Source organism: Lynx rufus, unplaced genomic scaffold (genome assembly GCF_022079265.1).
Source record: "Lynx rufus isolate CCGP_SWC_20201006 ecotype Redwood Valley unplaced genomic scaffold, mLynRuf1.p SCAF_3, whole genome shotgun sequence".
Classification (NCBI taxonomy): domain Eukaryota; kingdom Metazoa; phylum Chordata; class Mammalia; order Carnivora; family Felidae; genus Lynx; species Lynx rufus.
In genome coordinates this window covers 89120364-89140499 of record NW_025814845.1, presented here as the reverse complement: position 1 = coordinate 89140499, position 20136 = coordinate 89120364, and the positions used below count along the sequence as shown (strand labels likewise).

Below are 20136 nucleotides of genomic sequence, written 5' to 3'. Positions count from 1 at the left end.
CCCACGTCACCTCAGTGCAGCATGTTTGTTTGTAATGAAGACCGTTATCTCGGTTTAAGAATATATTTTATTCTACATTAGTTTCCCAAGTTATGGGCATCAAGCCAGATCTGAAGATCCATTTCTTTTAGCAAAATTAGGCTCTATCAGAAAACAAAAATGTAATTCAATAATTAAAAACTACCTCCAATCACAGAAGATGGAAAATCCTCATCGACAGTTGATAGTCATGGATTTAGTGGCGTGTGTGTGTGTATGTGTGTGTGTATTGATTGGCCTTGCCTGATCACACACATACACACACACACACACACACACACACACATATATATAATTTAATCTTGCTATTATTGTATTGGGTAGTTCTATCAATCATCTTTAAACCAAAAAAAACTTTTTCAAAAGGAAATTCTATAAAAGTAAGAATATTATGGGAAATTTTATTTAAAACTGATAGAATGCATATAGAAACAATAAAGTCAGCAAAATGTGCTCAATTAAAATAAAATACTGCAGATTTTAAATGTCCATTATTTAAACAGTATTACATTATCATACTATGCTTAATGGTTATTTCAAACAACAAATACATGAGTCTACAAATGCATTCCACATTCAACAGTTTTTTTATTGAGTGCCTACTATGTACCAAGCAACATGCAGTTATGTGCTAAGAATACATCAAAGAGCAAGCATACAGCTATCAATAGCCATTTCAGTTAAGCAAGACAATAAGTTCTACAGATCTGCTGTGCAATACTGTAGTCACAGTTACCAATACTATATTGTACACTTAAAAACTGGTTGAAAGGGTAGATTTCATGCTGTGTTCTTGCCACTATGAAGTAAATTTCAGACAAAATAGGAACAAAAGAACAAAACACAAAAAACCCACTCTGATTAAATTAAGTCTAGTGGCAAATATATGGAAATATATATACAGAAAAATGTTAATTGAAAATGCAGAATACATAATAATATACAGAGATTATATTGCTATATAAAGTAAATATGTGCATCAACTAATGTGATTTAGAAGCAAATGTTTAATATTCATTTGATTATTTTTGTTAAGTAGTATGTTAATATTTGCATTAAAATTTTAAAAGAGTGAAATGCTAAAAATGTTTTCCATCTAGTTCCATCTAGGAACATCCAACAACTCATTTCTGTAATTTACTTACTGAAGACTATTTATTATTATTAATTTATTTCAATATTAAAATGGCTACTTCTAGTCTAAGGAGGACCCAGGCAAGTTACTTGGTCATTGATACAGTGTAATGAATGCCATGATTGGGAGAAATAGAATGGGCCTTAATCTCATGTGCCTAGCTTCATCAAAGGAGATGGACATAAGTTTACATAAAGGGCATAAAGAAACATTCACTACAGTAGCCATCCCACAAATAGAAGAAATAGGAGAAACACTTGAGGCATTTAGGGTCTAATAGGACAATAATCTATGTATCTGATCTAAACACGATCATATTTAAAATAAAACTAAACCATTGGAGAAAAAAGTAAATAAAAAATTTTTGATACTGTGTGCTTTTCCTCTTATTTCACTTTCTTCCAGAAGTCAGTGGGTTTTGAGATACATCCATTGGTAAAATACTTGTCACGGGCATAGGTTGGTGATTCTCACATTTGAACATGGCAAACATCGCCTTCCGAAATCTACAGTAAAAAAGGGGAAATCTGGCATTATCCTATAATGATTTGGAACTATTAAAGCATTTTCAAATATGGCTAAGATGCCTCTATTGCTAATTGACATCTCCAAATAAATTTCTGCCTCCAACTTTAAAAGCATTCATAAATGTATAAGGTATATGGTACAGTTAAAGACCAGTTTTACACCACTGATTATAAATATTGAAGGCATTTAATACAAATCAATAATTATGCCTGTTTAAGATGACACTTCTAATGTCAATTACAGTTTACTTGAACCAAGGATGTGTGTTTCATGCATTTGTTCTTCTTAACAAAGGCCAGTTGAAATTAAGGGGAGCTTGAAAATGACTAATCTTTCCAAAAGAACTACCAATAGGCTCTGAATTTAAAATGTGTTCTTGGGGCGCCTGGGTGGCTCAGTCGGTTAAACCTCTGACTCTTGATTTCAGCTCAAGTCGTGATCTCACAGTTCGTGAAATAAAGCCCTGCATCAGGCTCAACGCTGACAGCGAGAAGCCTACTTGAGATTCTTTCTCTGACTTTCCCCTGCTAACTTATGCATGCATGTGCACCCTTTCTCTCAAAATAAATAAAAATGTGTTCGTTATTCTTATGTGGTCTGTTTGCTCTTAAAAGTTTTTATGTTTCCCTGTATTCCTGTAGCTAAAGCTGCTCTACCAAACATGTGCCTAAATAATGTAAGTTTAATAGAAGCATCGCTGGCATTCCAGGATCAAATTACCTGACCTCTACTGAGATTTTTCTTATCAAATATTTAAGGACAATAAATTAGTTATTCCACCTTTCTGCAGTAACAGGAAATAAAATAATCTAAGCTTCACAGAGGAAATATTGCTGAGTCCCAACAAGGGGGGAGAAGGGAGAGTGGGGGATTCTTTATTATCCTGAATGACTACCCACCCCTGAAGTCCTTTTATTTTAGCACCGGGTTTTTCTCTTGCATCTGAATGTCTTCTGTTCTAATACACAACTATGCTACCCACTTACGGAGTTCAACGTTGTCTTCTTCACCTTGTCCCTTTTCTGGTAATAGAACCACTCTTTTCTTTGGAAAATCAATTCCGTGTATTTTGGGTGGGGTAACCACGAGAACTAAGCTGAGCCCACTAACAACTTTCCAGCAGCTTTTCGATCAGGGAGCTGTCTGAGATGAAACTCGAGTTTGGAAAAGCTTAGATGGTAGAACTTGGGTCTTGTGTTGCTGTGATCATCTCACCTCCATGTGGGAAGAGGCTCTCACAGAACTGGAGCTCTAGGCATTTAAGGGCCTAGATGCTTCTCCAGTTGCATGAGCCAAATAATTTTTACACTAGTTTGAAGTGAATTTCTGTCACTCTCCAACCCCCCTAAATTTTTTTTAACATTCTTTCTATATCTGTTTTTTTTAAAGCATTTTAGACATTACTTACTTTTTATTAGCAACCACATAAATACAGGGATTGTAGAATGTAGAAGATTTTGCAAATAGTGGAGCTATGATGGCCATTGAGGGAGGGATCTTCTTTGGGTCACCAAAAGAAGCCCATAAGCACACGATGGAATAAGGGGACCATGCCACCAGAAACATAAATATCATTATCACAGACATCTGTAAAATAAATCAATATTTGGCAAACCCAATATCTAAAATATTGAAATTTTTTAAATTTTTTAATGTTTATTTTTGAGAGAGAGAGAACAGGAAAGGGGCAGAGAGAGAGGGAGAGAGAAAGAAGACAGAGAATCTGAAACAGGCTCAAGGCTCCAAGCCATCAGCACAGAACCTGATGTGGGGTTCAAACTCACGAACTGTCAGATCGTGACCTGAGCTGAAGTCGGATGCTAAACTGGCTGAGCCACCCAGGCACCCCAAAAACTGAATTTTTCCAAACCTCATCGTACTTTGCTTATGTGCCTGAAGTCCTCTATGATAACAAGAACTTGTTAAATGAGTAGAATGTTATACAGATGTAAAGGATGTCCTCTTTATCTGGGAAAGGAAGAATACAAAAGCTGGCTTTGATGAAAGGCACATGAAAACCCACTCTTAACCCATTTCTAGTAATTGTGCTATGGACTGCTGGCATTGTGCTTTTTCCTCTCACTCTCATTATTTGCTAATCTAAAAACTAACCTTCTCACTTTCTAAGTTCAATCTTGAAAAGACCAAAGTCCAATATTGAGTTCACTGTATTGTAATACGGAAGCTCCACATAGATGTACAGTGCAGATAGTTTTGTAACGCAGCTCCCTTGCATCTCCTTTATATAAAAAAATATAATTTTTACATTGTTCCTTATTGATTGTCCACTAAAATGATAGAAAGAGGTTTAAAAAGATCTAAACCCTTAAGGCCTGAGAATCACAGATTATACAATAGCCTTGTAAAAATTAAAACTGAATAACCATTGGGCAAGCAGCAAATTATTTATCAGACACAAGAATAATTTAAAAATAAATTTAAAAAACTTTTAAAAGTACCATCAGTGAGGGAACATGAAATAGAGACTAATCCATTACGCAGAACTTCAGAAAGTCCCTGGATTTGGAGGTAACAGCTAGCTCTGAATGTAGGGCAGCACATGGAACTTAAAATAGCAGAACTCATTGAAATCTGCAAAAACAGACAAACTTCTGAATCCCCTTACCATTCCACCATGCAACTGCCCCATCCTCTCCCCAGAAGAATCCCAGAGCTTCAGTCTAAGAGGTAGGAAACTATAGGATCTTGGGCTTAGCAGAGAGCTGGAGCACTGTAAGAAAGAGGGGTGCTGCATGCTGTCTGTCCCCTCCCTGCTCTGAGCCATGAGAATCTGGGAAACAGACTTGTGCTTCCCACTAAGGAACATGAAAGAATCTCCTTGGGAACTGACCAGCCCAGAAGAAAATACCTGGAGATACAGAGTGTCAGAAATTCCCCCCAAGGAAACATCCCAGGGAGGAGCATGTCCAGAGCTCACAATCAGCTTTTTAGTGTATCACTTTTAAATATGCAGGAGACAGTCGCTGACCACCAGATATTGAGGAAACAAACTGACAGGCAGAGACAAAAATGGTGTGTGTGTGTGTGTGTGTGTGTGTGTATCTATCTAATGTATATATATAAATTATATACATATATATGTACATAAACACACACACACACACACACACACACACACACCCCCCACAATGGAATATCACTTACCCATAGAAAGAATGAAACTTTGCCATTTGCAACATAGATGGACCCAGAGGGTATTATATTATGCTAAGTGAAATAAGTCAGACAGAGGGGCGCCTGGGTGGCGCAGTCGGTTAAGCGTCCGACTTCAGCCAGGTCACGATCTCGCGGTCCGTGGGTTCGAGCCCCGCGTCGGGCTCTGAGCTGATGGCTCGGAGCCTGGAGCCTGTTTCCGATTCTGTGTCTCCCTCTCTCTCTGCCCCTCCCCCGTTCATGCTCTGTCTCTCTCTGTCCCAAAAATAAAATAAACGTTGAAAAAAAAAAAAAAAGAAATAAGTCAGACAGAGAAAGACAAATACCATATGATTCCACCTATATGTGGAATCTAAGAAACAAAACCAAATGAACAAACAGACAGACAGAAATAGACTCATCAATATGGAAAGCGTGGTTGCCAGAGGGGAGGAACATAGGGGATGAGTAAAATAGGTGAGGAGAATTAAGAGGTACAAACTTCCAGTTATAAAATAAGTCATAGAGGTGAAAGTACTGCATAGGGAACATAGTCAATAATATTATAATGACATTAAATGGTGACAGATAGTAACTACAATTATTGTGGTGAACATTGTATCATGTAGAGAATCATTGAATCACTATGTTGTACACCTGAAACTAATATAACATTGTATGCCAACTATACTTCAATGATAATTCTTTTTTTTAAAAAGATACCAAAAAATGATGCAGAAATTCAGGGGAAACAAAAAATATGTGATGAACAGAAATGAGAGAAGATACATATCCATAAACCAAGAAGAGGGGGCTATTGAAAAGGAGTAGAGGGTGTAAACTAATTCTTTTTATCTGTAAAAATGGGCTTTCTCCTATGCCCTATCTATAAAAGAAAGAGGAGAATTTTTAAAATGCAATAGAAAAGTTGAACAATGTGATTAGCCAGGATTGGGGTACTGAGGTGAGTCATGCAAGGGCAGGGTGAGATCCTATCTTTATTTAAAATTTTATATTTTGTTCAGTGAGTTTCTGACATTAATTTTGATTTTTTTTTAAAAATGCTACATTAACTGGAGCACCTGGGTGGCTCAGTCAGTTAAGCATCGGACTTCGGCTCAGGTCACGATCTCACGGTTGGTGAGTTCGAGCCCCGTGTCAGGCTCTGTGCTGACAGCTTGGAGCCTGGAGCTTGCTTGGGATTCCGTGTCTCCCTCTGTACACCTCCCCCACACTCACTGTGTGTCTCTGTCTCAAAAATAAATAAGCATTAAAAAAATAATAAAAATACATTAACTACTTTGTGTGTTGGGGGGGGGGATTACTGAGTTTCGTGGTGCCTGATTAAATTTTGCACCCAAGTCTTGAGCCTCATTTTTCTCACCCAACCCCAGACATAGACATGGTTGAGGAAATCTCTCAGAAAGAAACAAACGGAAACAAAGCCCAAGACAGAGACAACATAGGAGAGAAAATTTAAGAAAATTGGAAGGTAAATCCAGGAAATTTAATATTAAAAAAAAAAAAAAGGACTTCCAGAAAAAGAGAACAGGAAAAACAAAACAGAGAGAGGAAATCGCCAGAGAAATAATACAAGAAGTCTCCCAGAAGGGGAGGACCTGAGTCTTCATATTGAAAGAACTCACCAAGTACCCAGCACATGGTGAATAAAGAGCCCCATCAAGGCACATCTGCATGAAATTCCAGAAAATTGGAGACACAGAAATGATCCTGCAAGCTTCCAGAGAGAATGCATAGATCACTACAAAGGGACTGTCACAAGCATGCTGTCAGCCTTCGTAATAGCAACACCGGACGCTGGGAAGCTATAGGGCAATGCTTTCAAAACTCTTTGAAAATCGTTTTCTACTTAAAATTCCATACAAGGCAAACAGTCAAATATAATCATAGAATTAAGACATTTTTCAGGCAACAAAATCTTTAAAAAATATACCTCCCTCTAATCTCAGAAATCTACTTGAGAATGTGTTCCACCAAATGAGAGAGTAACCAAGAAAAAGGAAGATACGCAAGCCAGAAAACAGGTGATTCAACCCAGGAAAGAGGCCAAAGGCATTCCCAGTTGGTGATAAAGAGATCTGAGGATGCTGGCAGTTGTTCTTAGAGAAGGGCCAGTATAGAGCGGGACACTTGGAAGTGCCAGGAGGGACTGTTCCAAAAAAAAAAAGGATAAAGTCAATTAGTCTCTGATGCATTTGAAAATATTGAGAGGAGATTGGCACCTCTGGTAGGGAGTTAAGAGATGAATTGGCAATAAGTATACAGAACAGTAACCATAACTATGGTGGTGGGGAGGGTAGGACAGATGGGGAGAAGAAGAGGGGACAGAGAGGAGGAGGGAGGAAGAAAGAAAGGAATGAATTATTAACCCCAAAAGAAAAAAAATTTGTTTAAAAAAATACAAATCACAGAACCTTACAGAGGTCTGCACTAAACAAAATTTAGGTAGTTAGGATAATGTAAAATAATGTAACCAAATATTAACATTATACTGACAAGATGAGGAAAAAAAGGTTGGGGTAGAGGAGTGGGAAAGATGATATAAGAGAGCTAAATTCTCATTGTCCATAGTGGGAAATCAAGAGTAATAGCAAATAAAAATATCCAAAACAGCAGATAAACACATCATTTAGAAATATGGAGGCAGGGGCGCCTGGGGGCTCAGTCGGTTAAGCATCTGACTTCAGCTCAGGTCATGATCAAATGGTTCATGGGTTCGAAACCCCACATGGGGCTCTGTGCTGACAGCTCAGAGCCTGGAGCCTGCTTTGGATTCTCTGTGTCCCTCTCTCTGCCCCTCCACCACTCGCGCTCTGCCTCTCTCTGTCTCTCTCTGTCTCTCTCAAAAAATGAATAAACATTAAAAGAAAGAAAGAAATATGAAGGCAAACAAGAAAAAGAGCCAGGGAATAAGAATCAGGTGTTGGGGAGAGGTGATTATAATATAGACCACATATGTGTAAAAGCTCCATTGCAAAAACATTTTAAGGATTTTAATCTTACCTTTGTCACATCTACCTGATTTGACCAATCTCTGTTGAGGTATCCAGTGCAGTTACTAGTATCATGACATTTAATGGTTTGAGTGACATGGTAATAACAGTAAAACATCACTGTCAAGGGTACAATAAAATTTATCGCAATAACTGTCATCGTGAAAGAAACAAAAGATCTGAAAACAAGAAAACAGAATCATTAAATCACTACTTGTTTAAAGTGCTAAATAGGGCAAAGGAAATAGGACAATATTAAAAATAATACTAGCACTGTTAAACAGTCACTGTACTATTAAATAGCTTAGGAAGGATATTTAACTAATTCCTTTAGACTAGGAGTTGGCAAAGTGTAGCCTACAGGCCACACCCAGCCTTGTCATCCGTCTTTGTAAATTAAGTGTTATTGGAACTACATTCATTTATATACTATCTATGGCTGCTTTCACAGGCAGGCTTGAACAATTATAACAGAGACAGTCTTGTCTGTAAAGCATAAAAATATTTACTATTGCCCCTTTACAGAAAAATCTTAAATTTAGATTCAGAAATTTTCTACTTGTTTTTCTGAGTAGTCTTTCGTTTTCTTTAATAAACGAAGTTACCCTCTTTTTCCTGGTAAATACAGAGAAGCAAAACTAACAAACAAGTGAATCCTTACAGTGACTGCTTTTGCTGTGTAATTTCAGCTTTATCACCAGACCATCTTGAAAAGATAGTAGGGACTCAGCCTGGGCTTCCCGCGGAGCTGCATGCTGTCTAGTGATACTAACACTCCCTTTTCCCTTTTGGATTCTATCTCTGAGTTACAAATACCGAAAGGGTGCTTCTGTGCCCACTTTGGTACCACGGGAGAGGATGTAAAAGGGTAAGGGGAACAAGGGAGCTGGATGGCCTTTACTTGCAAACAAGAGTAATTCAATGCTGGATTCACATGTCACCACCAAGGAAGCCCTTTGCCACACTCTGATTGGAAAACATTTGACCTGACCTTAAATTTGAAATGGTGAGAAAATGTCTACATTAGAAGTATTTGATTATAAAGTGTAAATGTGTCTCTTACGCATCATTTTTCCTCCAGTTTATGGTACAAGTAGCCCCAGTAGGATCTGGGGCATAACTAGCCCACCCTATGATAGGCATCAAAGCCCAAAAGAGACCATTGAGCCAGGCCCCCAGAATCATGCTGATGTAAGTGTTGGTGGTCATTCTTCTTCCTATTAACAAACAGATGAAATATTAGCATCATTTGCCAGTGATGAATTCATACCTCCACTTTGTTTTTACGAACTATTCAAATTTGTTGTCAAGTAGATTCTTTGCAAAACACTTTAATTCATTCAGAGGCCTATCTATGTGAATTTATATTCAGAAAAGAAAATGGCATTTAAGCCAAAACCTGAATGATAAAAAGGGTCAGCCAGAGGACAAGCAGGGAGAAACACTTTCCAGGCCTAGGGAAACAGCATTTACAAAGATCCCCAAGTGGGAAAGGCCTTGTCCAGTACTCCAAAGTGAGAGGCCCTAGCCAAAGCTGGAAAGATAGCCAGGGGCCAGACCACACAGACCCTTGGAGGCTGTGCTATGAAATTTGGATTTTATTCTAATTATAATAGGAAATCATGGAAACTTTTGAACAAGGATTCTCAGACAAATAAGACTGATCATGATTACAACTCATTACACACACACACACACACACACACACACACACACACACATATATATGCATGTGTGTATATGTATACATACACAAACACACACACATATATAACATGTATATGTATATGTATATGTATATGTATATGTATATGTATATATACATACATGTGTGTGTGTGTATATATATGGGTTTTTTTTTTTACATTTATGTTTTAAAGTAAATGTGTGTTAAGTGGTACTTAGGCAGGAAGTACCTTCCGTTGAGAAAGTTGAGAGAAGTGCTATACCTGAGTTAGGACTGCAGATGGTCAGGTATCGATCCATAGCCACAACAGTGAGTAATCCAATACTTGCCATTCCAAAAAAGATATTCAACCCAGCATAAATCTAAAAATCAAAATCGGAAAGAACCCACTATTCTACATGCCCTCCCAAGAGATATTTACATTTTTATTCCAGTGTTAGAATATATTTTAGATACATTGAATGTTTTTTATTTTAATAATTTTAAAATACATTTTCCATTGTCATATTGTAACTGGCTTATTAAAGGCATTTATGGAAAGTGCTTTAGGACTTCACTAATTAAAATAAACTTAAAATTTTAAGACTTAAAGTAATACTTCTATACAACATATTCTATTAACAGAGTAAAAAACAAACTATAAATTAGGTACAATGCATATAACCAACAAAATACTAGTGTTTACAAGGTAGACAATTCAACAAGGGGAAAAGACAAACAGAAAAATGAGTGATTCACACAAGAGGGAATCTGAATATTTATGACATAAGATGTAAACCACAATATGTATTCAAAGAAGTGCAAATTGTAAGATACCATTTAGACACATAAAAATGATGAAAAAAAAATTAGAAGTCTGACAGTCCCAAGCATTAGGGAGAATGTGGAATCATAGAAGTTCTCCTAATTGGCATACCCATTTTGGAGAGCAATTTGGGCACATCTAGTGCAGTTGAAGATGAATATTCTCTACAACCCTCTCCTGAGAAATATATTTAAAGAAACTCTCACATATTGTAGGAGACATGAATAAGAATGTTCATTGAAGCCTTGTTGGTGAAAGAAGAACATGGGGGATAAATACTCAATAACAGAAAAATAAGTACATTCGGGTATGTTCATAAAATGGAATATCATGTAGCAGTTAAATTGAGTACATCCAACAACATGGATAAACCTCAAAAACATGAAGATTGTATAACACAAACAATACATCATTTATACAGAATTTAAAATATCCATGCAGTTTAGTTTATGCACACCTAAATATGTACTAAGATAGAAAAACATTCATGGGAAAGAAGGAAATATGATTGGATATGGTGCTCAATGGCCTTCAACAGTATTTTTCAAGTTTTATATCTTTAAAAAGCAAAACAACCTGAAGCACATATTGCAAAACCTTAAGATCTGACAAAACTAGGTGGTACACACATGAGTATTCATTATTCTCTATTACACTGTATTCTCTATTTTATAATTTTTAAAATAGTAAACTTTTTAAAATAGTAAACTGATTTTAAAAATCAGGCCAAAAGTCATGTCTGACTACTAGGATATGCAAATTAATATTTACATATTGTCTTGCCAGTGAAATTAATAGTAGATATAATTAATAGCAACTCCATTGGAGGACTTTCCATAGGGGAAAAAACCTGATAGCTTAACTGTATTACTTAGATATTACGATATTGTCATTAAATATTTTATTGTTTCAAATGAAAATAGGATATTTCTTTTTGAATATGCAAATTTTTACTTTTCTTCTCTAGCTGAATGCTAATTTTTTTGTTTTTTCCTTTGTGTTGGGGAAATTTCGAAAACATAATAATTGCTACCAAGGTCATTTCTCTTATTAAAGAATATATTTCCCAGTCACTCCTGAAGTTCTTTTCAGTAAGAGCGCTTTATCTATTATCCTATGTGATCTTATTTGATTGAAACCTGTGGGAATTTTTTTAGACATTTAAATTTACATCTCTTTAATCTATTTTATTTTCCTTTCATTCCAAAGGATCTCCAATACCTGACATCCTGCATATCCAAATTTCCAACTTCCATACAGATCTGAAGCTGCAGACATGGGATATCCAATGCTACTGACCCCTATGTCAGTAACAGCCAAGTTAATGATAATTGCATTTGTGGGAGTCCGAAGTTCCTTGTACTTAATGAAGATACCCAGAACTATTACGTTGCTGAGAATACTTATCATACCTGAGAACACATACAAAAAAAAAAATCACTTTTTTTAATTTGAGTATTTAAAAGTAGTATCAAAATTAAATATTTAAGCCCCTTCAAATAGCAAATCCATTTTAATTCATTCATTTGTGGAGCTTCAACTGTTCTTAAAACTGTAATATCTTCACAGCCTTTTGTGCAATAGAAATAATAAAATAACAAAGAATTTACCAATTGCATAAATAGCACTGAAGGCTGGTTAATCACTCTCCCCTTGAAATTGCTCCTTTATCTTTCATAATACCACCCCTGCTGATTTTTAAGATATATGTATGACCATACTATCTCTTTTGGCAGTCTAACTTCCTCCTCCTCCTTCCTGAGGCCTGAAGCTTTCTCTCTCTCAAGTTTCCTTTCTCGAGCCTCAACTATGATTCTGTCCTAACAGCTCTTCTGTCTCGTTCCAGCCCTGACCCATGCTCCAGTTCCATATCCCTTTTCCTTCAACTCATTGTCATTAAACATTTATTAGGGATCTATCATGTATAAGATCAGATGATTGTTCCAATATTTCTTGAAATTCATCATGTTCAAATCAAAGGTCTTCATCCAACACACACACTCACCCACACACATCTGTAGAATGCACACTGTAAGGTTTGCCTATCCAAAAAGGAAGTCAAGCTGGCTTTTAAGTACATTGAGAAGCTTCACAGGTGATAACACGCTAGTCAAATTTCCACAAACTAGGATCTGATTCTTAGCCTTGCAGGTCCCAAAACTCATTGTTGTCAATGCCCTGGAACAGGCTGGACTCAGGTAGATAGATGACTGAACTTCATAATCAGAATGGCCGTGTATTAATATACAATAAGCAATATTGTTGAGTGGACCAGACATGTATGTTAGCCCAATTAACAACCTACATGCTGCAAAGGATGTGTAAATATCCCAGATGTGGGTCATACCAGGTCCTAACAGTGGGGATGGGGAAGTAGATTTTGGCTGAGAGAGGCTAGAGCCATTACCAGATTCCTGGGGGCTAAAAGAGGGGTAAGCAACAATACAGAGTTGTATTCACCACTATGAAGAGTACAACTGGTGCGCAGTCCCCAGCAATTCTAATGAGGGAAGGTTTCAAGCACCAACACACAAAAGTATCAGCTGGGGAAGAACTTCTTGGCACCCTCATCCAAAACTTCCTTTTAGCATCCTGTCACGCTAAGCTTCCAGATTCCCATTCTTTCCCTTCCTTGCTGGGGCAGAATAAGCTTGCTACAACATAGAATTAATGTTTCTTCTCAGAACTTTCAATACTCTCCACTGGCTGTAGGATAAAAGCCCACATGTCCCAACCTGATATTCCAGTTTTTGCCTTAATTGGTTTTCACTTTCTTTAAGCAAATTTCCTCACTTGTCAAAACAAGCCCTCCATTCTAGTTATTTATCAAATACACAAGGCTTGTTGTAAATTTTGACTCCAATTTCTTCCACTTGGAACAACGTACTTTTTTCCTGTACCTATTCAATCAAATGCTACCTATCCTTCAAAGTTCTATTCAAGCCCAGTTCTGCCCTAGGGCCTTCTCCTACCCACAGTATACTCTCTTCTCTAAATTCCCAAAGTGCTTGCTTAGATTATATATTATTAATCTTATGTGATTGATATATTCTTTAACGTTTATATATTCCTAGTCTTCCCATCTAGATTTCAGGCTCCTAACGACTCCTGTGTTCTATGAGTATGTGGCATATAGATTTATTTAATAAACAGACCACAACTAAAATTCATATTGTTCCATTTCTATTATTCCTGCAAAGCATAAGTAAGGCATAGTGATAGCAAATTTGATGATTCTTTGGCTCTATTTTTATTAAGATTTAAAAAAATTTTGTTTGTTTATTTTTGAGAGAGACAGAGTGCAAGCGGCGGAGGGGCAGAGGGAGAAGGAGACAGAATTTGCAGCAGGTTCTGGGCTCCGAGCTGTCAGCACAGAGCCCACCGTGGGGCTTGAACCCACGAACTGCAAGATCATGACCTGAGCCGAAGTTGGACGCTTAACCAACTAAGCCACCCAATGCACCCCTTAAGATTTTATTTTTAAGTTATCTCTACACCCAACGTGGAGCTGGAACTCACAACCCTGAGATCAAAGGCAACATGCTGTGCCCAATGAGCCAGCCAAGGGCCTGCTCTTTGGCTCTATTTTTTGCATCAAGTATTATAGCATGCATACAAGAAATACTGCAAAAAGTAATGAATCGAAGAATCTTTCTAAACTAATTATAAATTTGATGTTTTAAAAGTTCAGATAAAACATAGTACAGTAAGTTGTTGCCTACCAAGTACAAAGCCAGAATAGAGTTAACTATTCTGGGGAGGTCTTAGATATAATGGGGGATATGCGGTAAACAAGTTGGCCCTTTATTTGCTCAGCAGCTATCTCAAGCTCTCTGCTCTATTTCTCAAACTGCGGATATTTTCTAAGGAGTAGATAATAATAGATCATTTAATATTTCAGTCTACATTAATTCCCCCTTGGCTTCTGTGGCTTTCTTTCAATCTCTTTGGTAGATCTTACTTAATCTATACCTGGCCTTTATTTCTCCATCTCTCTTATTAAATATGTGCATTGTCCAAGTTTCTGTACCAGACCCTTTCTTTTCACATTCAGTACATAATCTTGAGTGATTTCATACATATCCAAGTCTATATGCTGATCCTTTCCAGATCAATCTCATAAAATTCAAACCCACGTGTCCAGCTTTTTACTGGACATCTCTCAAACTGAACCCAGAGACTTTTCTCCTCCTGCCTCAAACCTATTCCTCCCCAGGTGTTTTCCTATCTTGGTGAATAGCTTCACCATCTAACCAGGAGCCCCAAACAGAAACCTTGTCATCTTTGATATCCCCTCTCCTTCTCCTTCAATTGCCACACCCAACCATCAATTCTAACTTTTGGCTCTTGAGTGTGTCTATTTCTTTCTATCCCCATTGCCACTTGTCCCTCCTCAGGATCCTTTTTAATCTTAATCACACAGGGGCTCCTATGTGGACTCTTAGCTACTAATACATAGCACATTTCTAAAATGCAAGTGGAATCACATTATTCAATGACTCATCACCCTTATGACTTAGGTGATTCTTCATTACCTGATACACAACCTCCTCTGCAGCCTAGTATCTCTTGCCCTTCACTTTACAATTCATTCATAATGAATTTATTTCACATCTTTAATTTACCATGCCCTCTTGCCTCCCAGCCTTACCTGGATTAAGAGACAGTGCTCAAGTTGATAAAAGTTTATAAGGGAAATATTAAATTGAAAATTAAAAACGAAAGAACCTGGGTGGCTGAGTCGGTTGTGCATCCAACTCTTGATTTCAGCTCAGGTTGTGATCTCATGGTTTGTGGGTTCAAGCCCTGTGTTGGGCTCTGCACTGACAGCATGGAGCCTACTTGGGATTCTCTCTCACCTGTTCTCTCTCTGCCCCCCCCATCCATGTGCACTTTCTCTCAAAATAATTTTTAAAAAAAAAATTTTTTTTTTCAACGTTTATTTATTTTTGGGACAGAGAGAGACAGAGCATGAACGGGGGAGGGGCAGAGAGAGAGGGAGACACAGAATCGGAAACAGGCTCCAGGCTCCGAGCCATCAGCCCAGAGCCTGACGAGGGGCTCGAACTCACGGACCGTGAGATCGTGACCTGGCTGAAGTCGGACGCTTAACCGACTGCGCCACCCAGGCGCCCCAAAATAATTTTTTTTTAAAAAGAAAAAATTAAAAACAAAAAATCTAAATAAGTTCTTGGTAAAAATAACAAATGAAATAAATGCTTTATTCTCATAGCTTTTTTGGTTTGGGTTTGGAAAGATGAGTAGGTTTTATTAAATTAGGGGACCTAAAGAACAATAAATCTTTCAACAGAAGCATGAAGAGGTTAGATATGCTCCCTTCAGTTTATCCGAAAACCACAACCAAATAACACATACTCATCGTATTCCTTAATAAAACTGACCCTTGGGGGCACCTCGGTGGCTCAATCAGTTAATTGTCCAATACTTGATTTCAGCTCAGGTCATGATCTCACGGTTTGTGGGTTCAAGCCCTGCATTGGGCTCTGCACTGACAGCCCGGAGCCTGTTTGGGATTCTCTCTCTCCCTCTCTCTGTCCCTCCTCAGCTCCCACGTGTGCTCTTCCTCTCTCTCAAAATAAATAAATGAATTTTAAAAATTAAAACTTTTAAAATTAAAAAAACAATGACTTTTGAAGTTAGATGTGAGGGCTCTAGAACCAAAATGTCTGACTTCAAATCCTGGTGTAGCTACTTAGTAGATTTGTGTGTTGGGCAAGTTACTTAAACACTTTGTCTGTATAAACAGGGAAGATAAAACTAAGTCACTGACTGACTTAGTATAAGGATGAATTATTCTATATGAGTAATTATTTAGAATAGTGCAAAAATTCAAATAACAGTAACGGTAGTTAGTAGTGGTGGTCATCTTTGTAGTTGTAGTAAGATTGCTATTATTGTTACTGCTATGAGCACAAGAACCAGAGAGAACAATTTCTTAACAAGAAATTGTCTTTGTATGCTATTGTTTGTAAACAGATCAAAAAAGATAGCTTTTCTTGATCATCTACAAAAAACTAACTAAACCAAAGGTTTGTATACCAAGTATTTCTATGTAATTGTGACGATTTTCTCTTTAATTAGCATATTGTTTTCTCATATTGTTTCAACCACAAAAAAAAAAAAATCAAAAAGAAACTAGAACTTGTCCAGTCAGTACTTATCATACAGAGGTATTCAAATGAACAAGCTAGCATAGTACTAAAATTTACAAAAATTATCTGAGGAACCATAATTTCTAACACTAAAGTAATTGTGAATTATAGGGGAACTAAGCAATTATAAAGAATAAACTGAGTACCATAGGATTTGTTATACTTTTCACTCCACTTTTGAATATATTCGAACATTTTCAAATGTCAATACAAAAAATGATAACAACCCAAGGTACAGTTACTTCTAAAACTCATTACTGAGCATAGAGTTGAAAATGAAGTTACTGCTTAGTATAAAATTTATACAATTCAACCTCTACCTAAAAAAGATGAGACAACTTCTGTTGTCATTCCCCCATCCCTCTTTTTCAGTAAACACCTTTATCTTAATCCAATATACATCAGTGACTGTGTGCGTGTGAGGAGAAAGAAACACATGTGTCCAACATCTACTGTATGTGTCATTTAAGTCACTCAGTTTTACTCTTCACAACAATCATGACAAGTATCTTATTCTTAACCTGTTTTCAGATAAGAAAATGGAAGAACACAAAGCTGAGGGAATTTGCTCACTGTTGCATAGATACTAAAGGATGAAATCCAAAGTGCAAGAGTTTTCCAATACAGCATTCTGGGAATGAGCTGAATTTCCACCTTGTCTTCAACAACAATACAGTCTGCTCTCTTTTTTTACAACTTTCATTTTCTTTCCAGGACCTTAATTAGATTTCCAGGATCTTAATTAGATTCCACCACCAAAGACAAGACGACACAGAGGATGTGTGAGAATAGTAAATGACCTAAAAATACTTTTTTGCCATGGTACACACTCTTCCCCAATAAAGCCTTAATTTAACAATGTAATAACCAAATGTACGGATGATTATTAAAAAATTATTCATTTTATAGAAAACTTTTCTCAACCGCACTTCACCACTGTCACATTATTTATCAGGATTCAAAATAACTTATGGCGTTAACCACCCTTAACAATGCCTTCATTTATCCTTCCATCCATGTTCTCTCACTCTACAGCCAGGAAACGGGGCAAGTAGTATCATCCCTATTGCCCACATGAGCACCCCAACTCAGAAAAGATAAAGGACTTGAAACATCTCTGATCCCATACTTTTTTCTACTGACTTAATGCTGAAAAACTGTTTTTCTTCACCCATTTGAAAGAAAAATAACAGTTAATGGAGTAAACATCCATACCTGCTGTGATCAAGTAAGCTGCAACAATATTGTGTTCAGTCTGTGAAAAGACCGAGCCATCTTCATTTTTAGAGTCTGAACTGTTGTCTAAGTTATTCCTTAGCATTTTGGAGGGAAGAAGTTGAGACAGCCTTCATAATGAGCGTTCAATGATTATAAAATGTTTTAAGAGTCGATGAAGAAGAATTTTCAGAACCAATCATTTCCACTCAAAGACCTCAGAGAAGGGCCTTTTCATAGAGGCCCTCCCTTAACAAATTTAATTGGGCTAGTGAAAGGATTTTAATTCCCAGAACAAGGCAAAAGCTTATTAGCAAAATACAGAGAAATAACAAGCACCACGCATTTTAAACAATTTGGGCATCAGCTTAGTATCTAAGGAGATTATCAAGTGCACACATCCCATTCAAACAATGAACATACTCAAAAATCAGTGTGGGAGCTGACTTAACTGATTGCTGCTGGAAATCAGTCCTGAAATTAAGAACCAGCTTTGGTCACCTAAAACTATTCAGGTTAAGGACCCTACTTTCTGTTGAGCTATTCGAGTTTTTCCATTTCAGTTTCTTTTTCCAGAACCATTTGAATAATCAGACATAAAGAAGTAGTCTCCCTCCATCCTTCCAAATCTCACTCCCCTAAAGGTAGTAGTAATATTTTTTGGTGTACATCTTCTCTAATATATATTCATACTAGGATTTGAGGTTTCTCCCACTTTTTTTTCTTTTAAGCAAAAAGGGGTAGATATGCATATATAAAATCATTCTGTAACATATTTTCCCCTAAAGCCAGATCATAAATTCCAGCTCAATAAACCTAAGTCTAACCTATTAATAGCTTATATTTCATAGCATTGATATAGTTTATTTTACAATCCACCTCACTTAATTTACCCTATGCTTTGGTATGCACAAGTAATTATCTAATAATAAAAGTCACAGAATATATCAGCAAAGTATCTGGATTCAGTCATTCATCTTAAGAAATACAGGACAATTCTAGTATTTTGGACTCTTGTTAACAACCCAAAAAGTAGGTTACAGAAATGGGTTATAATCTAGCATGAAAATTGTTACAATAAAACATTCCTACCACTTCCCCCCTCCCCATACTCTTTCTGTCATGTAGTATTACTAAAATTTGATTCTTTGCAATATTTCTTTTAAATCAGTAACTTCAGAGAAATGCTAGATGCACCAAAGTTAACAGTGTAAGCATATAATAGAACCACTAGAGGGCTATATTTACCCACTGAATTTAATTTTATAACTTGGAATGGCACAGCAGGAAAGGACCCAACATAATCCTTTGCCTTAATTCTCCCAGCTATGTAGAAAATGAAGGGCAGTTGATCTGTCCCAGATCTTACAGGTACCCGTACTCAATTTTTATAAATGTAAACTAATGCTCCAAAGAGTTATCCATACTGAGTGAATCTCGTCAGTATTCCAAGATCAAAATATTTTCAAATGACCGTAAAGCAATTAACACATAAGAGGAATTCTCCTTTTTATTTTTTTTTTTAATTTTTTTTTTCAACGTTTATTTATTTTTGGGACAGAGAGAGAGCATGAACGGGGGAGGGGCAGAGAGAGAGGGAGACACAGAATCGGAAACAGGTTCCAGGCTCTGAGCCATCAGCCCAGAGCCTGACGCGGGGCTCGAACTCACGGACCGCGAGATCGTGACCTGGCTGAAGTCGGACGCTTAACCGACTGCGCCACCCAGGCGCCCCAGGAATTCTCCTTTTTAAAAAAAAACTCTGGGTTATTGGGTTTTAAGGGTTGGCTTTGGGTTGCTTGTTTTTTGCATTCAGTATGCAGAATAAAACAAATTGAGCTTTCTTTGGTTCATAGGTTCATATTCATTTTCTTTTCTATAAGGGATTATACCTAGTTTTGGCATCCATTTAAATTTCATTTGTAAGAACTGAAGAAAAAACAATTCCGAATTTATCTGCTGTAGATAAAAGCTTTATAGTTTGAGTGTGGTAAGTACAAACTACTTTTTCATGCTTCATGACTGATGCAGAGAAGCTATACTGGGATGAGGCTTAGAACTCTTATGTATCACTTATGTACAAAAGTGAAATGCAATAAAGGGTGCTAATGTTCTCATATACAAAAGGCAAAGATTTTGAAAAGAGGTGTTAATTATAAATAATGTTAAAGTACTGTTCTACTCACCTACTGTTTTAAAGATTAGCTATATACAGGGCACCTGAGTGGCTCAGTGAGTTAAGTGTCCAACTTCAGCTCAGGTCATGATCTCATGGTTTGTGAGTTCGAGCCCCGCATCGGGCTCTGTGCTGACAGCTCAGAGCCTGGAGCCTGCTTCAGATTCTGTGTCTCCTTCTCTCTCTGCCCCTCCCCCACTTGTGCTCGGTC

General features: G+C 37.1%; 1 protein-coding gene across 1 annotated transcript; it reads right to left on the bottom strand.

The window, feature by feature from the left end:
• Positions 1-1554: 1554 nt before the first annotated feature.
• RRH (retinal pigment epithelium-derived rhodopsin homolog) lies at positions 1555-18283 on the bottom strand. Its single transcript, XM_047091595.1, has 7 exons — positions 17750-18283; positions 11583-11773; positions 9819-9918; positions 8933-9086; positions 7880-8048; positions 3111-3289; positions 1555-1680 (listed from the first exon to the last, which is right to left on the bottom strand). The coding sequence occupies exons 1-7, from the start codon at positions 17853-17855 to the stop codon at positions 1566-1568; spliced, it is 1014 nt and encodes a 337-aa protein (XP_046947551.1). The 5' UTR covers positions 17856-18283; the 3' UTR covers positions 1555-1565.
• Positions 18284-20136: the final 1853 nt, after the last annotated feature.

Excerpts from the sequence above, each read along its gene's own strand:
- RRH (XM_047091595.1), bottom strand. The coding sequence starts at position 17,855 with ATGCTAAGGAATAACTTAGACAACAGTTCAGACTCTAAAAATGAAGAT. Across the intron at positions 3,290-7,879 it reads ATCAGGTAGATGTGACAAAG|ATGTCTGTGATAATGATATT; the intron begins GTAAGATTAAAA and ends TTTATTTTACAG. Across the intron at positions 1,681-3,110 it reads TATGTGGTTGCTAATAAAAA|ATTTCGGAAGGCGATGTTTG; the intron begins GTAAGTAATGTC and ends TTTTTACTGTAG.